This window comes from Bos taurus, chromosome 4 (assembly GCF_002263795.3).
Source record: "Bos taurus isolate L1 Dominette 01449 registration number 42190680 breed Hereford chromosome 4, ARS-UCD2.0, whole genome shotgun sequence".
In the NCBI taxonomy this organism is placed as follows: Eukaryota; Metazoa; Chordata; class Mammalia; order Artiodactyla; family Bovidae; genus Bos; species Bos taurus.
In genome coordinates, this window is record NC_037331.1 from 13461533 (window position 1) to 13479464 (window position 17932).

The 17932-nt window shown below is 43.5% G+C and overlaps 1 protein-coding gene and 1 long non-coding RNA gene across 4 annotated transcripts in view; one reads left to right on the top strand and one right to left on the bottom strand.

Moving 5' to 3' along the window:
- Window positions 1-1128: 1128 nt before the first annotated feature.
- The window catches only part of SLC25A13 (solute carrier family 25 member 13), a 229505-nt gene continuing 212701 nt past the window's right edge, over window positions 1129-17932 (bottom strand). For all 3 annotated transcript variants that reach the window (XM_024990984.2, XM_024990983.2, XM_010804017.3), the window contains 4 exons: window positions 16316-16454; window positions 2721-2879; window positions 2536-2626; window positions 1129-2274 (listed from right to left, as the gene is read on the bottom strand). In XM_024990984.2, coding sequence (XP_024846752.1) covers window positions 2088-2274; window positions 2536-2626; window positions 2721-2879; window positions 16316-16454 — 576 coding nt within the window. In that variant the 3' untranslated portion in view covers window positions 1129-2087. The remainder of the gene's footprint in view (window positions 2275-2535; window positions 2627-2720; window positions 2880-16315; window positions 16455-17932) is intronic.
- Window positions 8911-16682, top strand: LOC101909690 (uncharacterized). Its single transcript, XR_805944.4, has 2 exons — window positions 8911-12610; window positions 16218-16682. It is a non-coding gene; the product is annotated as an uncharacterized lncRNA (long non-coding RNA).

Consider the following 17932-nt stretch of genomic DNA (forward strand, 5'->3'; position numbering starts at 1 on the left):
ACTAGATCCCACATGCTGCAACTAAGACCCCAGAGCAGTCAAATAAATAAGCAAATATTAAAACAAAAAAGCAGCAAGCAGGGCAGTTCACCGCGTCTTGAGATCTGGGTCAGTATTTATACCTTGAAAATCTGATCTTCCATAAAATTTCAAGCAGTTGAAGAAAAGAAAGGCAAGGAGGCAGGGTTTACACTCAGGGGACTTTTCTCCACATTCAAAATAATAAAGCTTGAGTGCTGTGTTACTGTAACACCACCTAAATTTCTATGACGTATGTGGAATCTTGTGACTGGTCTTGGAGATTAAAATATAAATGTTGCTTGTCACACTGAGCAAGGGACTGGGGGAGGGGGGCAAGTTCAGGGAGACGGAGGGGATTCTCTTTGGTGTTTGCCAAACCAAAACCATGAGGGAGCCATGTATATATCTGTCCTATTTCTGGTGAGAATAACAAAGCTTTTGTTCACTGAAAAAAAAAAAACCCCAAAAACACCACCACCAAAGCAGACTCACAGATGGTTTTTACACTTTCCCATTTTGAACAGTAACTCTGAATGTCAACCTGCTGACCTACCGCAAGACAGAAACTGAAAAACAGCTCTCTTCTGGAGGCAAATTTTGGAGACATAGGAAGTTCAAACTCAACTGACAATAAGTAACTCAGGAACACAACTGCAGCCTTAGGAGCCCGAAATTCTGCTCAAGACTAACACCTTTCCCGGGGTCATCACAGTGTGGGTCCAATATGCTCAAAGGTGGCACACACGGTCTGTGGTTTTGGGATGAGGAAGAGTCAGAGAAGATCAGAAGACACCATGGCCATTTGGTACCAGTTTTCATGCCCGACCTCCAGGGAAACTCGGTATTAATTCTCACAGTAAGAGACTGCAGAGAGCGCTGAGGATGACTAGAGCAAGGGTCAGTCTGCTAGGGTCCTCACTCCTCACAGCCTCTCTCACACTGAACACTGGCATACTGAAGACGTGGGTGCACATCACCCTGAGAGACCAGGGAGACAAACTGAGGCTGACATGAACCAGTCACCCTCAAAATGAGACTCCGAGAGTCCAATCATGACCACTCTTGCAGTCATTTGCCACATGACGTAACAAGAGCAAAAACACTCAGTAGCTTTAAAAATAGTTTATTTCCTTCCGCACAGACACACGAGCCTTCTGACCATTGTTCGAGGCACCACAAATTAAATAAAAATGCATATTACAATGCATTTTTCCATGATTCAAGATAAAGTGGATTTTAAAAGCAAATGGATGCCAACTACGGAGGGCTGGGAGGGGCGAGGGTAGGTATCAGTAACGGAGGGCACGTGTTTTTCTGCAGTGTTTACTGAAACAGGCGGTGGTCAGCACGTGTGCCTCCTACAAGCAGTCATTCCAAGCCAGGAGCGGGGCTGTGTCTCTGGGTTTCTCCATCCGTCGAGTGCAGAGCCAAGAGTACTTTCTCTAAAGTACAAAGACCTCCCCCCTGGTAGCCTGGGTACCAGTAACAGAATATGATTATTAAACATCTTCAATGTGGTTTTCATTACAAAACAACATGTTTCACATCAAAGCTTCATAATATAATCCAGAGTCAGAATTAGTGTGCCTTTAGAATCTGAAGCCCGGCTGGCTATTTCTGATAATGTTTTTGTTTCTTCCAGTGTTTTTTTCTCTTTTTATAAAGATGCACCCAGTCTCCTGCACAGGAGCACTTGCTCGGAGCACCATGATTGCTTCTTAGCAGCTTCTTCTGGGCTGTCATCCTAATCTGAGGAGAATGGTTCTAATTCCTATTCAGACTTGCTTCTTCCTCCAGATCAGGTTAATGTTGGCCAAATCCCAGGAGATGTCAGGTACCAGCACAGGTTTGTGAGAAGAGGCCCAAAGAATAACTATGAATAATTTCACAATGATCTAGTTAGGAAAACACACAGAAAAAGGAATGATTTCACCTTATCAAAAGCCTCAACTTGAATTTAAACAGGAGATGGAAGTGACAGGGATGAAGTGTTTCCATTGGGATGGGGTGTTCTCTCCAACAGTCGCACCAGAGACGCAGCGATGGCCCGGTGGGTGCCAGGCCTCCTACGGGCCTCCACCCATGGCTTGTGAGGTAGATGCTGACGGCTTGAAGAGAGGTAGGTAAAGTCCAAATTTGTTTTCAATCCCTGCAAATGTTGCAACTGCCAGTTTGTAGCCCCCAACGTGATCAGGATTGGGAGCAGGCAGGGTGATCCTGGATTTAGGAACTGGCTCTGATCCCATGGGTTTCCTACAAGAAGGGAAAATAGAGTGAGAACCTGAGGGTTTTTGTTTAACTTGGTAAAAGCAACATTCAAAAACTGCTAACATCTGGATCATAGAGGAGTTGTGGAATTCTGGTTACTTGTATGTTCCCTTTGGAAATGAATCTGATAACATGATTTCAGTATTTTCCTACGTCTCTTCTACTTCATCACAGGGACTAAAAGGACATACCTTTCTGGATGACCACAGAGTATTAGAAGCAGCTGAAGTTTAGCAAGCTACTTACACTCCTCCGAAATCAATGTAGAACCATCGCTGGAGCAATTCATAGGTCAGCAAAGTCACACCAAACTGGGGGGAGGACCGAAACACACGAGCTTGGGGGGAGAATAGGAAGTAAAGGACATGGGTTAAGATTTTAAAACTTCGCCTGATACCAAAGGTTTAATTAAGAGCAAATTATCTCCATACCGCCAGCCCCTTTCCACAAAGCTTTCGGGCCTTCCTCGCGCAGGATCTTCCGAAAGCAATCTATCACTCCGCTGTAAGTGGTCTGGCCAGCCCGGGCGGCCACCTGTAATCGCGTCTTGATGACATCAGCAGGGGTCACCAGTGAGGCTGCAGGCATACCTGCCAGAAAAGACAACACCTTTGCAGTCGGGTCACGCTCTCACTGCGTAAAAGCAACTGTGCCGTGCACTGCCGGCCGTGGAAAGAAAGCTAAGGCTGGGATCGAGCCAAAGGCCTGTTCGCTGTCGCCTCTGGGAAAGGCAGCTGTGACTCTGGTCCGCAGGCTTGGAGGCTCCACCACACCTAATGGAGTACACGCCTCGCCTCTCCGTCCCCAGACCACCAACCTCCATCTGTCACGCTTATATTCTTACAGTCTCAGGAATTATAGATCAACACAACTTCAAATGGTTGAAAACAAATGGAGAACGATTTTGGGGGTTTTTTCTGTTGTTGTTGTTTTACCTTTTTTTTTGCTTTCCTGTTGAAATCAGAGTTATTGGGTCTGATTTTTCAGAGGTGAAGCTTGTTATCCGTTTCCTCTTCCTGCTTCTCTGCGGCTGCTGGCAGTCAGCGGAGGTGCCTTCTCACACACATTCAACCACTCGCACCCTCCAAACCCTAACCTCTCCGGTTACACCAGAAAAGACTTTACTGATAGCTAAACAAACATTGTGTGTGTGTGTGTGTGTGTGTGTGTGTGTGTGTGTGTGTATGCATGTGTGAAGGGGGGGTGACCTGAGGGGGAGGCACCCACAGATAATACTTTAGGACTCCTCTTTCCTATGACTGACATCTCCCGAAAAAAATATCTGCCAGAAATCTTAAAATTTATACTGGCTGATAATCAATGAAAAAGAAAACAGCAACAACGACAACAACAAAACCCTCCCAGAATTACCAATGGGAAATTTTTCTACAGTCATTTTATCCAAACTGGGGCAGCCCATGTTTAGATTTTTTAAAAGCGAGACTGTACTCAGAAGACACTGTCTCTTATGGTTTTATTACTTTTCCATTATGAACCTATTCCAAACCAAATTGGTCAAATGCAGATGCATAAATCTCCTTTGCTTTTTTTAAGGCTTAATAATTCTGTAAGAATTTCGGTCCAAACCAACGTGGTCTGGCTCGCAGCTCCATCTCATCCTTCTAAGAGACAGCTTTAAAGTTACAGGGTGTGCGTGCACGCCCGGGGGAATCCGCATAGTACACGTTTGCATTTGTATCGCTAAGCGGTATCTTCTCCTCTTCCATCTTTCCCAAGGCTCCTCAACCATTCATCTGAACGGTTTTTATGAAACACATGGCATCTTTGCATGTGAAAAAGCTCGCTTTATATCCAGCGCTTCACTGGATAAGTCATACTGAATTTCCTATTAGCTTAGAGGAATTATTTTAACTTTAAGCCAGGAATTTATCCTCCAACATAATGGAAGGAAACATGAAAAATGCTTAGAAACCCACTGTGTTCACACCACCAATTTTGTTTCACTTCCTGGTTTAGAAAGAGTTTAGCAAGGCTGTCTGCTTTAGACATGTAATAAAATCCTTCTTACAAGGGTGGGCAGGCATGGCAGAGTGTGACTGTGAAAGACACACAAGCAATAAAATGGGTAACAAGTTTCCTTCAGTTAGGGTAGTTTTCATAAATAGCTACTTGCTATGAAAAGAGAGAGAAGTACTGGGGAGGGCAGGGAGGAAAGACACTGATCAGTGGAATAAGAATGCTAAGGGAAACGTGTAAGATGTTTAATAAGCTGTCTGGCAAAACTGATTGGGGTGTGTGGGTGCGTGTGTGTGAAGTGGGGGCAGGTGCTGGAAACGGGGCAGCCTGCACAGGACTCTCATCCTCTCTACCACCAGCTCCCACCTCTCCCTGGAGGACAGCTGCTAGGGCTGCGGAGGGGCGGAGTACATCCCTGTGGACGGGATTTCTGGTGTGGAGACTTGCTAAATTCACCGGGAGAACAACATCAGGCTGCTCCACAGCTAGGCCGGGAAGGCAGCATTTACCAGGAAGAGCTTGGCTTCCGGACGTGTGTTGATTTGGGGGATCAGGGATGGAAAAGGCTCGAAGCAACTTTGCCTGGTTTCTTCCGGCTTGCTTAAGGATAAGATGACGCTGATCAAGAGGTCAAGTTTCCTCTGGTCCCAAAGATGGGAGAGCAAGAGGAGGCTAGGAAGCAGGGACGGGACCCACCTCACACCTGATGCTTCAGTGATGAGACACATGATGAGATCTTCGGACCGCGTACTATGTATGACAGGGATGTTCTCCAGCCAATCAAAAAAATGATAACTCTTTAAGGGGCTGCCCAGTAGCTAGACAGGAGAAGTTTGTTTACCACAAAAAGAAAGCATGATTGGCAAAATACAACTTTGGTACAAGGACATATTATTGTATAACACAGGGGATATAGCCAATATTTTACAATAATTACAAATGGAATATAACCTTTAAAAATTGTGAATCACTATGCTGTACGTATGAAACATATAATACTATATATAACCTGTGCCTCAAAAAAAAGACCCCAGCAAAGACCAATAAACATATAAGACCAAAAAAAAAAAAAAACAAAAACAAATCTGGGGGGAGTCAGCCTTAATTTTAACAAATATTCCATTAGTATTTGTAAAAAAAAAATTGCTTCTCTGTTTATGGGACACAAAAGTTAACAGCTATTTATTTGGGAATCAAGGTTAAGAGTTTGCCAAAATCCCTTTGCACCCTTATGTACATTATCTACATGATGTATCAGTTGCTAAGAAAAGCATAAAGATTTTCATTTAGAAAGAGAAAATATCACATTATCGTCATACTTCTAACTTGAGGTTTTATAAGACAACATTATGTCGATACTACAGTGAGGCTCCTTGGTGAATTTTATGTAAGTGTGAAATACGCCTCTGTGCCTCTGAAAGCTGTTTTTAAACCCTGAATTCCATTCAGTTTGACATTAATATTGCTACACTTGCTTATCGTTGGTATTTGCCAGGTACATATTTTTCCATCCATTCTCTTTCCATCTTTCTATGTCACTGTTTTCTCAAACTTCAAATGACTAGATTTCCTTTCACAACTTAGCTAAAAGTGTTAGCTTTCACTGGGGGCACTGAAGGCATTCAGCGGTGGCTCGGAGGTGATTCCGGCCATCCTGGGTTGGGGTTCCAGTTTTTATTTTCTCTGCTTCTAGGTGCTTCCCTTTTGATTTCACCCTTTCCTGACTCAGTTCAACTGAATAATGTGTTTGCTGCACAGGTGTGACAGTTTCAGTGTGTGCAACTGATGAGCCCTGACGTCTTCTCTGCAAGTTGAGGACCCGGCGCCTCACCCGCCCCCCAGCTTTGTCTTCCTTTCTGTTGCCTGCCTCCCAGTGACCCTTCCTGGATAAAAAACACAAACCAAAGTGAGCAGTTATTCAGACCGACTCTAGGGTTTAACTTTGATTTGCTCAGTTTGGTACATCCCACATTCTCCTCTTTCTTAAATTCTCTTACATTCCTTTTGCCTCCCAGAGGTCTGTGGGGGTCCCTGAGCCCTGGCTGGGAGGGACCCCCTTGGGACTGGCACTCACTCCTGAAGGCGAGTGCACCCACTGGGAAGGAGACCAGTTCACGCCCTCCCCTCTGGTTGTGAGGGAACCGGCACCATGGACGAGCAGCCAGTCTTCCATTATTGGTTTGTTTTCTGTCCTCTTTTCCTTATCCTTCTCCCTGGGTAAGTCCTACTAAACAGACGTTAGACCTCCTGGGCTCATCTTACATCTCTCTTAAATCTTCTATTATTTCTCATCTCTGTACTTATGATCCATGTACAGTTGCTCAGTCATGTCCAACTCTTTGTGACCCCAAGGACCATAGCACGCTGGGCTCTTTCTGTCCATGGGATTTCCCAGGCAAGAATACTGGAGTGGGTTGCCATTTCCTGCTCCAGGGGATCTTCCTGACCCAGGGATCGAACGCACATCTCTGGCATTGCAGGCGGATTCTTCATCAGTGAGCCACCTGGGAAGCCCCATTTGTGATCCATATTCTAGAGGGTTTTGTTTCTTTTCTCCCACGCCTTTATTTCCCATGTGTCAAATCTGGTGTTTTTCTATGGACTTTTAATTCTAGCCATCTTTTCATTAACTTTCGAGAAAGCTTCCTGACTGGTTGTTTCTTTCAAATCTGAGGACCTTAATTATAGTTCTTAAAAGTTCTGCTCTGTTCCCTGAATGGCCTGCTTTCTCTGTCATTCTTCTACATACTTAGCTTATTGCTCCTTCTTGTCTGAGGACCCCTGGCTGTCTACTGGCATTCAAGTTCAAAGGCCAGGCTGATGAGTGCTGTGGACGGCTCCCGCTGCACCTGGGTCAGCCTCACCCACAGGGCTGGTGACACAGGTTTTGTGAAATGGGTGAGGCCTGGCAACTGGACAGGAGTTAAAGATAGGCCTACAGGGCAGGGACCTTCCAAGTCCTGCACGTGGGATGCTTCACGCTGGGCGTAGAAGGAATTATTTCCTACCCTTCTTTGGAAGAGATGCCATTAGTTCATTTCTCCCCCTCCCTGTGACTTTGGTTAAGGTCTGGAATTACCATAAACCTTGCCCTGGTCTCCGTTCTTTACAACTGCCCTCTCCAGGTAAGTGTTTCCTTTCTTTAGAACACAGCTCTAGGCTTTTAGCGGGGATTCAAATATTGCCTTCACATAAAAAGGAGAAGAGAGAGGAGCAAGCCGACCTTCCCGCAGTAAATGAAGTTCCTTAACTCGTGTTAACCATTTACCCTACAACCTCCCTCCCACACTCCAGGCATTTTATCCATTGTTCACTTGGAGGTTCAAATTATCTGGTTCTGATCTGACAATAAAGGACAGAAATGGTATGGACCTAACGGAAGCAGATGATATTAAGAAGAGATGGCAAGAATACACAGAAGAACTGTACAAAAAAGATCTTCATGACCCAGATAACCACGATGGTGTGATCACTCACCTAGAGCCAGACATCCTGGAATGCAGTCAAGTGGGCCTTAGGAAGCATCATTATGAACAAAGCTAGTAGAGGAGATAGAATTCCAGTTGAGCTATTTCAAATCCTAAAAGATGATGCTGTGAAAGTGCTGCACTCAATAAGCCAGCAAATTTGGAAAACTCAGCAGTGGCCACAGGACTGGAAAAGGTCAGTTTTCATTCCAATCCCAAAGAAAGGTAATGCTCAAAATTCTCTAAGCTAGGCTTCAACAGTACATGAACCGTGAACTTCCAGATGTTCAAGCTGGATTTAGAAAAGGCAGACAAACCAGAGAGCAATTGCCAACATCTGTTGGATCACTGAAAAAGTGAGAGAGTTCCAGAAAAACATCTACTTCTGCTTTATTGACTATGCCAAAGCCTTTGACTGTGTGGATCGCAACAAACTGAGGAAAATTCTTAAAGAGATGGGAACACCAGACCACCTGACTTGCCTCCTGAGAAATCTGTATGCAGGTCAGAAAGCAACGGTTAGAACTGGACATGGAACAACAGACTGGTTCCAAATTGGGAAAGGAGTACGTCAAGGCTGTGTATTTTTACCTTGCTTATTTAATTTATATGCAGAGTACATCATGAGAAATCCTGGGCTGGATGAAGCACAAGCTGGAATCAAGACTGCCTGGAGAAATATCAATAACCTCAGTTATGCAGATGACACTTTGCTTTATGGCAGAAAGCGAAGAAGAACTAAAAAGCCTTTTGATGAAAGTGAAAGAGGAGAGTGAAAAAGTTGGCTTAAAACTCAACATTCAGAAAACTAAGATCATGGCAACCGGTCCCATCACTTCATGTCAAATAGATGGGGAAACAGTTCAGGTCACTTGCTGTTTCTGACTCTTTGCAACCCCATGGACTGCAGCACACCAGGCTTCCCTGTCCATCACCAACTCCCGGGGTTTACTCAGACTCATGTCTATTGAGCCGGTATGACATCCAACCATCTCATCCTCTGTCATCCCTTTCTCCTCCTGCCTTCAATCTTTCCCAGCATCAGGGTCTTTTCAAATGAGTCAGTTCTTCACATCAGGTGGCCAAAGTATTGGAGTTTCAGCTACAATATCAGTCCTTCCAATGAATATTCAGGACTAATCTCCTTTAGGATGGGCTGGTTGGATCTCCTTACAGTCCAAGGGACTCTCAAGAGTCTTCTCCAACACCACAGTTCAAAAGCATCAGTTCTTCAGCGCTCAGCTTTCTTCACAGTCCAACTCTCACATCCATACATGACTGACTACTGGAAAAACCATAGCCTTGACTAGATGGACCTTTGTCGGCAAAGTAATGTCTCTGTTTTTTAATATGCTGTCTAGGTTGGTCATGACTTTTCTTCCAAGGAGCAAGTGTCTTTTAATTTCATGGCTGCAGTCACCATCTACAGTGATGTTGGAGCCCCCCAAAATAAAGTCAGCCACTGTTTCCAGTTTCCCCATCTATTTGCCATGAAGTGATGGGACCAGATGCCATGATCTTAGTTTTCTGAATGTTGAGTTTTAAGCCAACTTTTTCACTCTCCTCTTTCACTTTCATCAAGAGGCTCTTTACTTCTTTGCTTTCTGCCATAAGGGTGGTGTCATCTGCATATCTGAGGTTATTGATATTTCTCCGGGCAGTCTGGATTCCAGCTTGTGCTTCATCTAGCCCAGCATTTCTCATGATGTACTCCTCATATAAGTTAAATAAGCAGGGTGACAGTACACAGCCTTGATGTACTCCTTTCCCGATTGGAACCAGTCTGTTCCAAATCAGACTGGAAACAATTCAATGGAAACAGTGACAGACTTTATTTTCTGGGCTCCAAAATCACTGCAGATGGTGACTGAAGCCATGAAATTAAAAGACACTTGCTCCTTGGAAGAAAAGTTATAACCAACCTAGAAAGCATATTAAAAAGCAGAGACATTACTTTGCTGACAAAGTTCCGTGTAGTCAAAGCTATGGTTTTTCCAGTTGTCATGTATGGATGTGAGAGGTGGACTATAAAGAAAGCCGAGCACTAAAAAATTGATGCTTTTGAACTGTGGTGTTGGAGAAGACTCTTGAAGAGTCCCTTGGACAGCAAGGAGATCCAACCAGCCCATCCTAAAGGAGTTCAGTCCTGAATATTCATTGGAAGGACTGATGTTGAAGCTGAAACTCCAATACTTTGGCTACTTGATGTGAAGAACTGACTCATTTGAAGAGACCCTGATGCTGGGAAAGATTGAAGGCGGAAGGAGAAAGGGACAACAGAGGATGAGATGGTTGGACGGCATCACTGACTCAATGGACATGAGTTTGTCAACTCCAGGAGTTGGTGATGGACAGGGAAGCCTAGTGTGCTGCAGTCCATGGGGTCGCAAAGAGTCGGACATGACTGAGCGACTGAACTGGACTGAGCGACTGAACTGAACTGATCTGACATTAATAAGAGCAGCTTCTCCTGCCTGTATTTTGGGCTATGGCATTTTTTTGTCATTTCAAGTTTGGATTGGCTGTCTTCTGAAGGCTAGTACTAATAAGGATTTATGGAAACTATTTTCTAACATTTTAAGGTATCTGCGAGGCAAGATCAATGAACATGCTCAGTCCATTACCTTTATCCACCTTCTCTACTACTTGTTTTTTTTTAAGGATCTAAGAATTGCTTTAAATTATCCTAAGCTCTATGTCTACATAATTTAAAAATTGCTATATTTTATATAATTATGTGCCAATGGTACTTTTCTCCTAACTCAATTCTTCTAATACATTTGTGAAAGCATCGTGATCAGTCACACTCATAACTCTCCCGTATCTGTACTTTCAACAGCTGTTAAAGATATTTCTGAATTGCTACTTAAACTAATTAATTCAACGATCACAGGACCATCACTGCAGTCTGACTTGTTCCTCTACCTCAGCACTCTGAAATTAAGACCCTCTGGGATGAGCTGCTCTGTAATATTTGATAAGTATTAGATATCCTTCATTTGATATTATCCATAAAGCACTTTGAAATGCCCTTCTTTAATCAAAAAAGCAACACTTAATTAGAGTGAATTAGACCTTGGTTCCTTAATTTCAGGTCCCTGGCATCAACCCTCACCTTCTGACACGTGAAGCACTTTGGCTAATGAACATAAATTCAAACAGCCGTTAGTCTTAACCCAATCCTGTGAATTAAGAGAGATGTTCCCAGTATTTAAAGATCTTCCAAGTTTATAACCAGATATGCTAAGTCGCTTCAGTCGTCTCCGACTCTGTGCGACCCCATAGACGGCAGCCCACCAGGCTCCGCCGTCCTGGGATTCTCCAGGTAAGAACACTCGAGTGGATTGCCATTTCCTTCTCCAATGCATGAAAGAGAAAGTGAAAGTCAAGTCGCTCAGTCGTGTCCAACTCTTAGCAACCCCACGGACTGCAGCCCACCAGGCTCCTCTGTCCATGGATTTTCCAGGCAAGAGTACTGGAGTGGGGTGCCACTGCCTTCTCCAATAACCAGATATACACAGACCCAAAAAACTGTAATATTCTCTACATTTTAAGATACCGACAACCACCTGTTATGTTAAAAAGTTGCATATTACTAAAGCAACCTAACTTTAAATCAAAACAAATTTTTTGGAGAAAGTCAGGTAATAATTACTGAATAACTAAAATTCCTGTCAAAACATAAAAGGGGAAAATCATATTCACTGAACCCAGATGGATCTTATGTATAACAGCATTGTCCAACAAAAAATATATGTAGCCTGTATAAGAGATCAACTGAAGTATAAAATATAAAAATTATATTTTGTATAAAAATGTTTATTCTGTCACATAAAAGTAGTACTGAGACATTTCTCATAATAAATAAGTTAGTGGTCAATTACTACTCCTTACAGCTTATTTTGAGATCAGATTCCCTCCTTTCTCTTAATGATAACAGAGATCTCTTTGGCCTTGGAACCTACCTACTCCCCAGGCTTTGTGACTATGCACCCCATCAACATGTCCTCTCCCGATTCATTTTTAGGTATTTTAATTTGGATTTTCAGGTAAATAATCATTTTCAAATAATGACAGACTCATTTCTTCTAATACTTATGACTGTTACTTCCCTTTCACGTTTACCATACTGACTGGCACCTCCAAAACAAGGCTCAAAAACAGGGTAACCAAAACCTTCTTAATTTTAATGAGACTGGAGGTCATGACATTTGCCATGGCTTCTGATATTTGTTATGAAATTAAGGAAGTAGCTCAGTTCTCCTTACACAGTTGATACAGACTTGTGGAATATTCAAGATCATCAAGCTTTGTGGCTGATCTGTCCTTCTGAGAAAAACACCAATGACAACCTCTGTCTTACATATCACCCTGCCTTACAGGGAAGGGGAGGTGGACAGTAAGATGGAAGGAGTCCTTCCATGGTCACAGTGCAGCTCGCTCCCAAATGGGCCTCAGTGGTCTTCCCCTCCTGATGTTCTGACCTCTGCCTCTCTGTCGTCTCCGTGACATTACAGAGGCTGATCAGAATGACCGATGGGACAGTGTGGAAATGAAGGGGTGCGACTGTTCATAAAGACACTGCAACTTCTGCTTTCTCTTCTTCTCTCCTACCCCTCCCTCACCTTGCTCTGGGGGAAGCCAGCGGCCGTGGCATGAGGACACCCAAGGAGCCACAGAGCGGCCACGTGGCAAGGAATCAATGGACCAGCCAACGCCATGTGACCGAGCCATCCTGAAAATGCTTCCTCCACCCCGGCCAGGCCTTCCGGAGCCCTGGCTGACATCCCTACAACAGACTTGAGCTAGAGGGCACCCACAGAAGCTGCTCCTGACCCACAGATCCTGGCATAATAAACATATGTTGTTTTAAGCTGGTAAGTTTTGGCATAATGTGTTATGTGGTAACCAATAACTAATACAGATGGTATCTGGAGAACAACTCTGAAAGATGATAGGATGGTTAGAGGGCTAAAATAATAGCAGCATGGGGATATAAACCAGTATGCCTTTAAATAATATATATATATATTTTTTTTTTTTCACCAGTAAACTCATTTCAGAGAATTTACGTCTCCCAAAGAAATGATCTAAAACAGAGAAAAGTCTTATGCACAAAGATGTTTAACAATATTATGTATTTACATTTTTTCTGAAAAAAAGTTTATCATCTAAGATTGACGATGATGTAAGCATGCGGCAATTAAAAATTTCGTTTACAAAGTTTTAAATTAAGAAAATTAATACTAGTACTGAACATTCAAAAATACTTAATAGAAAAAAATTTAAAAATAATAAAAATACTTATTATGTCCCAGGTTCTTTCCTGGATCTTTGTACCTATTAATTCACTTGATCTTTATAATAGTCTTATGAGACTAAGACTATTCATAGCTCCATCCATAGGTGGAGAAACAAACAGAGAGACATTAAGTAACTCATTTGGGTCACATAGCTTTCAGTGGGGAAACTGGAATTTGAACCTAGATAGCCTGAGCCCACAGCACCTGCCGTCTTTCATTTTGCCATGATGGTGACCAACGCTTCAGAAATGATAGTGAGTGAATAACATACCCACAGTGTGATCACAGCCCTGTTAAAAACCACCCAAGGGGCAGAAATGAGCAAAAATGTTAAATGATGATTATCTTAGGTTCATAGAATAATGGAGTTGTTGTTGTTTAGTCTCTAAATCGTGTCCCACTCTTTGGCGACCCCATGGACTGTAGCCCTCCAGGCTCCTCTATCCATGGGATTTTCCAGGCAAGAATACTGGAGTGGGGTGCCACTTTCTGCTCCAGGGGATCTTCCCAATGCAGGGATTGAACCCATGGCTCCTACACTGGCAGGTGGATTCTAAGTGGTATGCTAGTTTTCCCCAGTAGGTCCTACTGGTAAGCTGGTAAGTTTCTCACTTATTTTGGGTAAGTGATTTGAATTAAATGGTATTATAACCTTTGGGCTCAAAACATTATCATTTATACATCTGTAAATGACATATAAAGGAGACAGTGAGTCAATGTGGCCAAACAGGCATTAAAACTGGGAATTCTATGCTCTAGTTATAAAATCATGATTTTCTGATGTAGGTAGAGTAATCTCACTGTGGATTCATATAATAAGGCTTCCTGAGCTGCGAGGGAAGGACAACCCTGCCTCATACAGTAATATCACCACCTTTGAAGAAAAACGATTAACCAAGAATTTAAGGCTTTGTCACCCTGCTTATTTAACATATATGCAGAGTACATCATGAGAAATGCTGGGCTGGAAGAAGCACAAGCTGGAATCAAGATTGCCGGGAGAAATATCAATAACCTCAGATATGCAGATGATACCACCCATATGGCAGAAAATGAAGAGGAACTAAAAATAAAAAGCTTCTTGATGAAGGTGAAAGAGGAGAGTGAAAAAGTTGGCTTAAAACTCAACATTCAGAAAACGAAGATCATGGCATCCGGTCCCATCACTTCATGGCAAATAGATGGGGAAACAGTGGAAACAGTGTCAGACTTTATTTTTGGGGGCTCCAAAATCACTGCAGATGGTGACTGCAGCCATGAAATTAAAAGACGCTTACTCCTTGGAAGTTATGACCAACCTAGATAGCATATTGAAAAGCAGAGACATTACTTTGCCAACAAAGGTCCATCTAGTCAAGGCTATGGTTTTTCCAGTGGTCATGTATGGATGTGAGAGTTGGACTGGAAGAAAGCTGAGCGTCAAAGAATTGACTGCTTTGAACTGTGGTGCTGGAGAAGACTCTTGAGAGTCCCTTGGACAGCAAGGAGATCCAACCAGTCCATTCTGAAGGAGATCAGCCCTGGGATTTATCTGGAAGGAAGGATGCTAAAGCTGAAACTCCAGTACTTTGGCCATCTCATGTGAAGAGTTGACTCATTGGAAAAGACCCTGATGCTGGGAGGGATTGGGGGCAGGAGGAGAAGGGGACGACAGAGGATGAGATGCCTGGACGGCAGCACTGACTCGATGGACGTGAGTCTGAGTGAACTCTGGGAGTTGGTGATGGACAGGGAGGCCTGGCGTGCTGCGATTCATGGGGTTGCAAAGAGTTGGACACGACTGAGCGACTGAACTGAACTGAACTGGTGACTCAGATGGTAAAGAATCTGCCTGAAATGTAGGAGACCCGGGTTTGATCCCTGGGTCAGGAAGATCCCCTGGAGAAGGAAATGGCAACCCACTCCAGTATTCTTGCCTGGAGAATCCTATGGACAGAAGAGCCTAGTGGGCTATAGCCCAAGGGGTCGTGAAGAGTCAGACACAACTGAGCAACTAACGCCTTCACTTCGTGAGCTTGTGGCTCAGATGGTAAAGAATCTGCCTGCAATGCAGGAGACCTGGGTTCAAGATGGACATGACTGAGCACAGCACCCAACAGAATAGTAGGAATTTAAAGAGTAGTTCCAGGGGTTCCTGCCTCCAGGGCTCCTCAGGCTACAGGCAGGACACAGGGGGTCACAAGACTGGAGAAAGTTTCTCAAAGCAGGGGGTAGGTCTCCAGAGAGGCAAGCCACACGTCTGAGGAGAGCACCCCCTGTGTGGAAACTTTGAAGCCAGGCACCCCATGACTGCCTCAAGGTCTGTTAGCTCATTACATGTTTGTCACCGCCCGGGGAGATAATCCAGATTGTTCTACCCTTGGAGTCTCTAAACAAGGAGCCGCCTCAAAGAGCACAGTCATTCCTGTTGGGGCTATAACCAGATTTCCTCAAGGGATTTACATTGGGAATGGAAAAGCCAACTTCCGCATCTGTTTTCTTCCTTTCATACTTGCACAGTAGCACTAGAGAAGACAGTCACTTCTCGCTGAGATTCAGTACATGCACAAACTCCAATCTTATAACCTTACACAGCTAGCTGGAATCGGACCCAAGCAGCTTCCAGTTCCACTACATTTCTTTTCTCTCGATGAGGATAACTATTGCTTAAATTTCCTGGATGAGCTTTTATGTATTACTTCGGTCAGACACTTTTAGGGCTCAGGTATTGACATTTAAGGGATTCCCTGGTGGCTCAGACGGTAAAGTGTCTGCCCACAATGTGGGAGAGCCGGGTTCAACCCCTGGGTCGAGAAGATCCCCTGGAGAAGGAAACAGCACCCCACTCCAGTACTCTTGCCTGGAAAATTCCATGGATGGAGGAGCCTAGTGGGCTACAGTCCATGGGGTCACAAAGAGCTGGACACGACTGAGTGACTTCACTTTCTTTTTCTCACATTAACATTTAAAAAAAAAAAGTCTGAGGGAATAGTTCTTGTTCTTACACTAGTAAATGAAACCCACGAAAGGACATGAGCTTGAATTGGAATCTGACAATGTTACAAAATGCACCGATCTTTAACGAGCCCCTCCCCCCACTTTTTTTTTTGGTGGTGGTAGGCGGGGAGGTAGTTAACGAATGAAGCTTGTCTAACAGCCAGATCTGCCAGAAGTAAGATTCACTTCTTTCCTTTCTTTTCAGGAGCTCTTCAAAGCAATCTCTGGCCATCTCACATCAGGAACTAAGCAAAGACCCCGGCGCACGGGCATGGGCGGGAGCAGAGCTCCAAGGACACTCACCGGCTATGGCGCCAGCTAAGAGCAGGCTTCCAGGGCTGATCTGCCCATCTTCGTTTGCAAGGGCTGCCTTCACATGAGCGTAGCACGGGAAGTAGATGGCCGAGAAAGGAATGTCCCGCAGAAAGCAAGCTTTGGCACCCTGTGTGTTTGCAAAGGAAGAGAAACCACATGAAACACATATCCCATTGAGAAGATCAAGCTTCTTTGGAACTTCCCTCAGAACAAAATATTCCTGGAGAAGACCAAATGTGTACTTACAAGCTGAAAGGGGAATGGAAAAAAGTATACATAACCCGGATTCTGCAAGTAATAAGTCAGAATTTTGTAATTTAAAATAAAGCATTTTATTGCATGGTATGAGCAAGAAGGGAGAGTTCTTCCTTATTCTCAGGGTAAGATTTTGGTGAAAACGGTTTTGGAACTCTGCCTGCAACATCCTTTTAAATCCCTAACTGAGGGCAGGTCACTGGCATTTCAAGGAGGATTTGTTCTCAGAAGGTAGGCATCAACAATCAAGATGCCTCTTCGTTATACACCTGGAAGTGGGCAAATTATAGAGGTGGCAGGGCAAGGGGGTTGTTTTTTGTATTGTTTTTGAGACTCTCATGAAAATGTTGGATTTTTTCCCAGAAAAAATTACACATATGTAAAAAATTATATACCTTTTCAAGGGGTTCATGGATCCCCCAATTTATTCATGTACTTACCCTACTCTCCAGGGTCTATGAAATGTTGATAAATGCCTGTACTAAAACCTTAAGATGTTTATAATAATTCCTGTACATTTAAGAGCTCTGTGTAGAACAATTAGCAGCTAAGGCAAGGTCTTCACCAAATCATTTCTGGTGCCAAAATAATGCTATGGGGAGGCCTTGAAAATTGATGCATGCCCAGAAATATGATATAAAATTCTACCAAAAACCACAAGACATATAATGTGTTTTAGGTAGGCTCAATGGGAAGGAAGCCCCCCTTTTCAACACCATTTCTTTCACAGATTTCTAATACCTAAAAATTTTCACCAAATTGAGAGATTCTTCAAAGACAGGAATGAATCCATTCGATTCCACAGATCTAGCCAAGCCCAGTGACATTTATTGAGGTCTAGTGATGTTGGATCTCGGCTATTAGCCTGATGCCAGGCTTCAGTCTGTCAAAGCTCCTTAACACTACACATCTGTTATCGTAGCCTTTCCTTCTCTAACATCCAAATTATACTCCTGACTCACACTGAGATTGTGGGTAATAAAACCCTTAGTCTTTTTCATAGGAACTGCTATTAACATAGGTCTACTGTAACTTAATTGATTGCCCTAAACAAGTAACATAAGCAGGGCTTTATGTTTAATCCTATTAAACTTCATCCTGGTTTGGCCCATCCTTCTAAGTGGAACAAATGCTTGGAATCTGGATTCTGTCATGTTGGCTGTTATTCAACCAACTCACCCATGGATGTGTTAATAAGCTGCCTCTGCCCACTGTGAGTACAGATATTCTAAATAAATAAATAAAGGACATATCTCTATCACATGTGGCCAATCAGCCCACACTTCTGTTAACCCCAACCTGTTAAATGACTAACTGAAAAGAAGAACCACAGCATTCATCAGAGCCAAA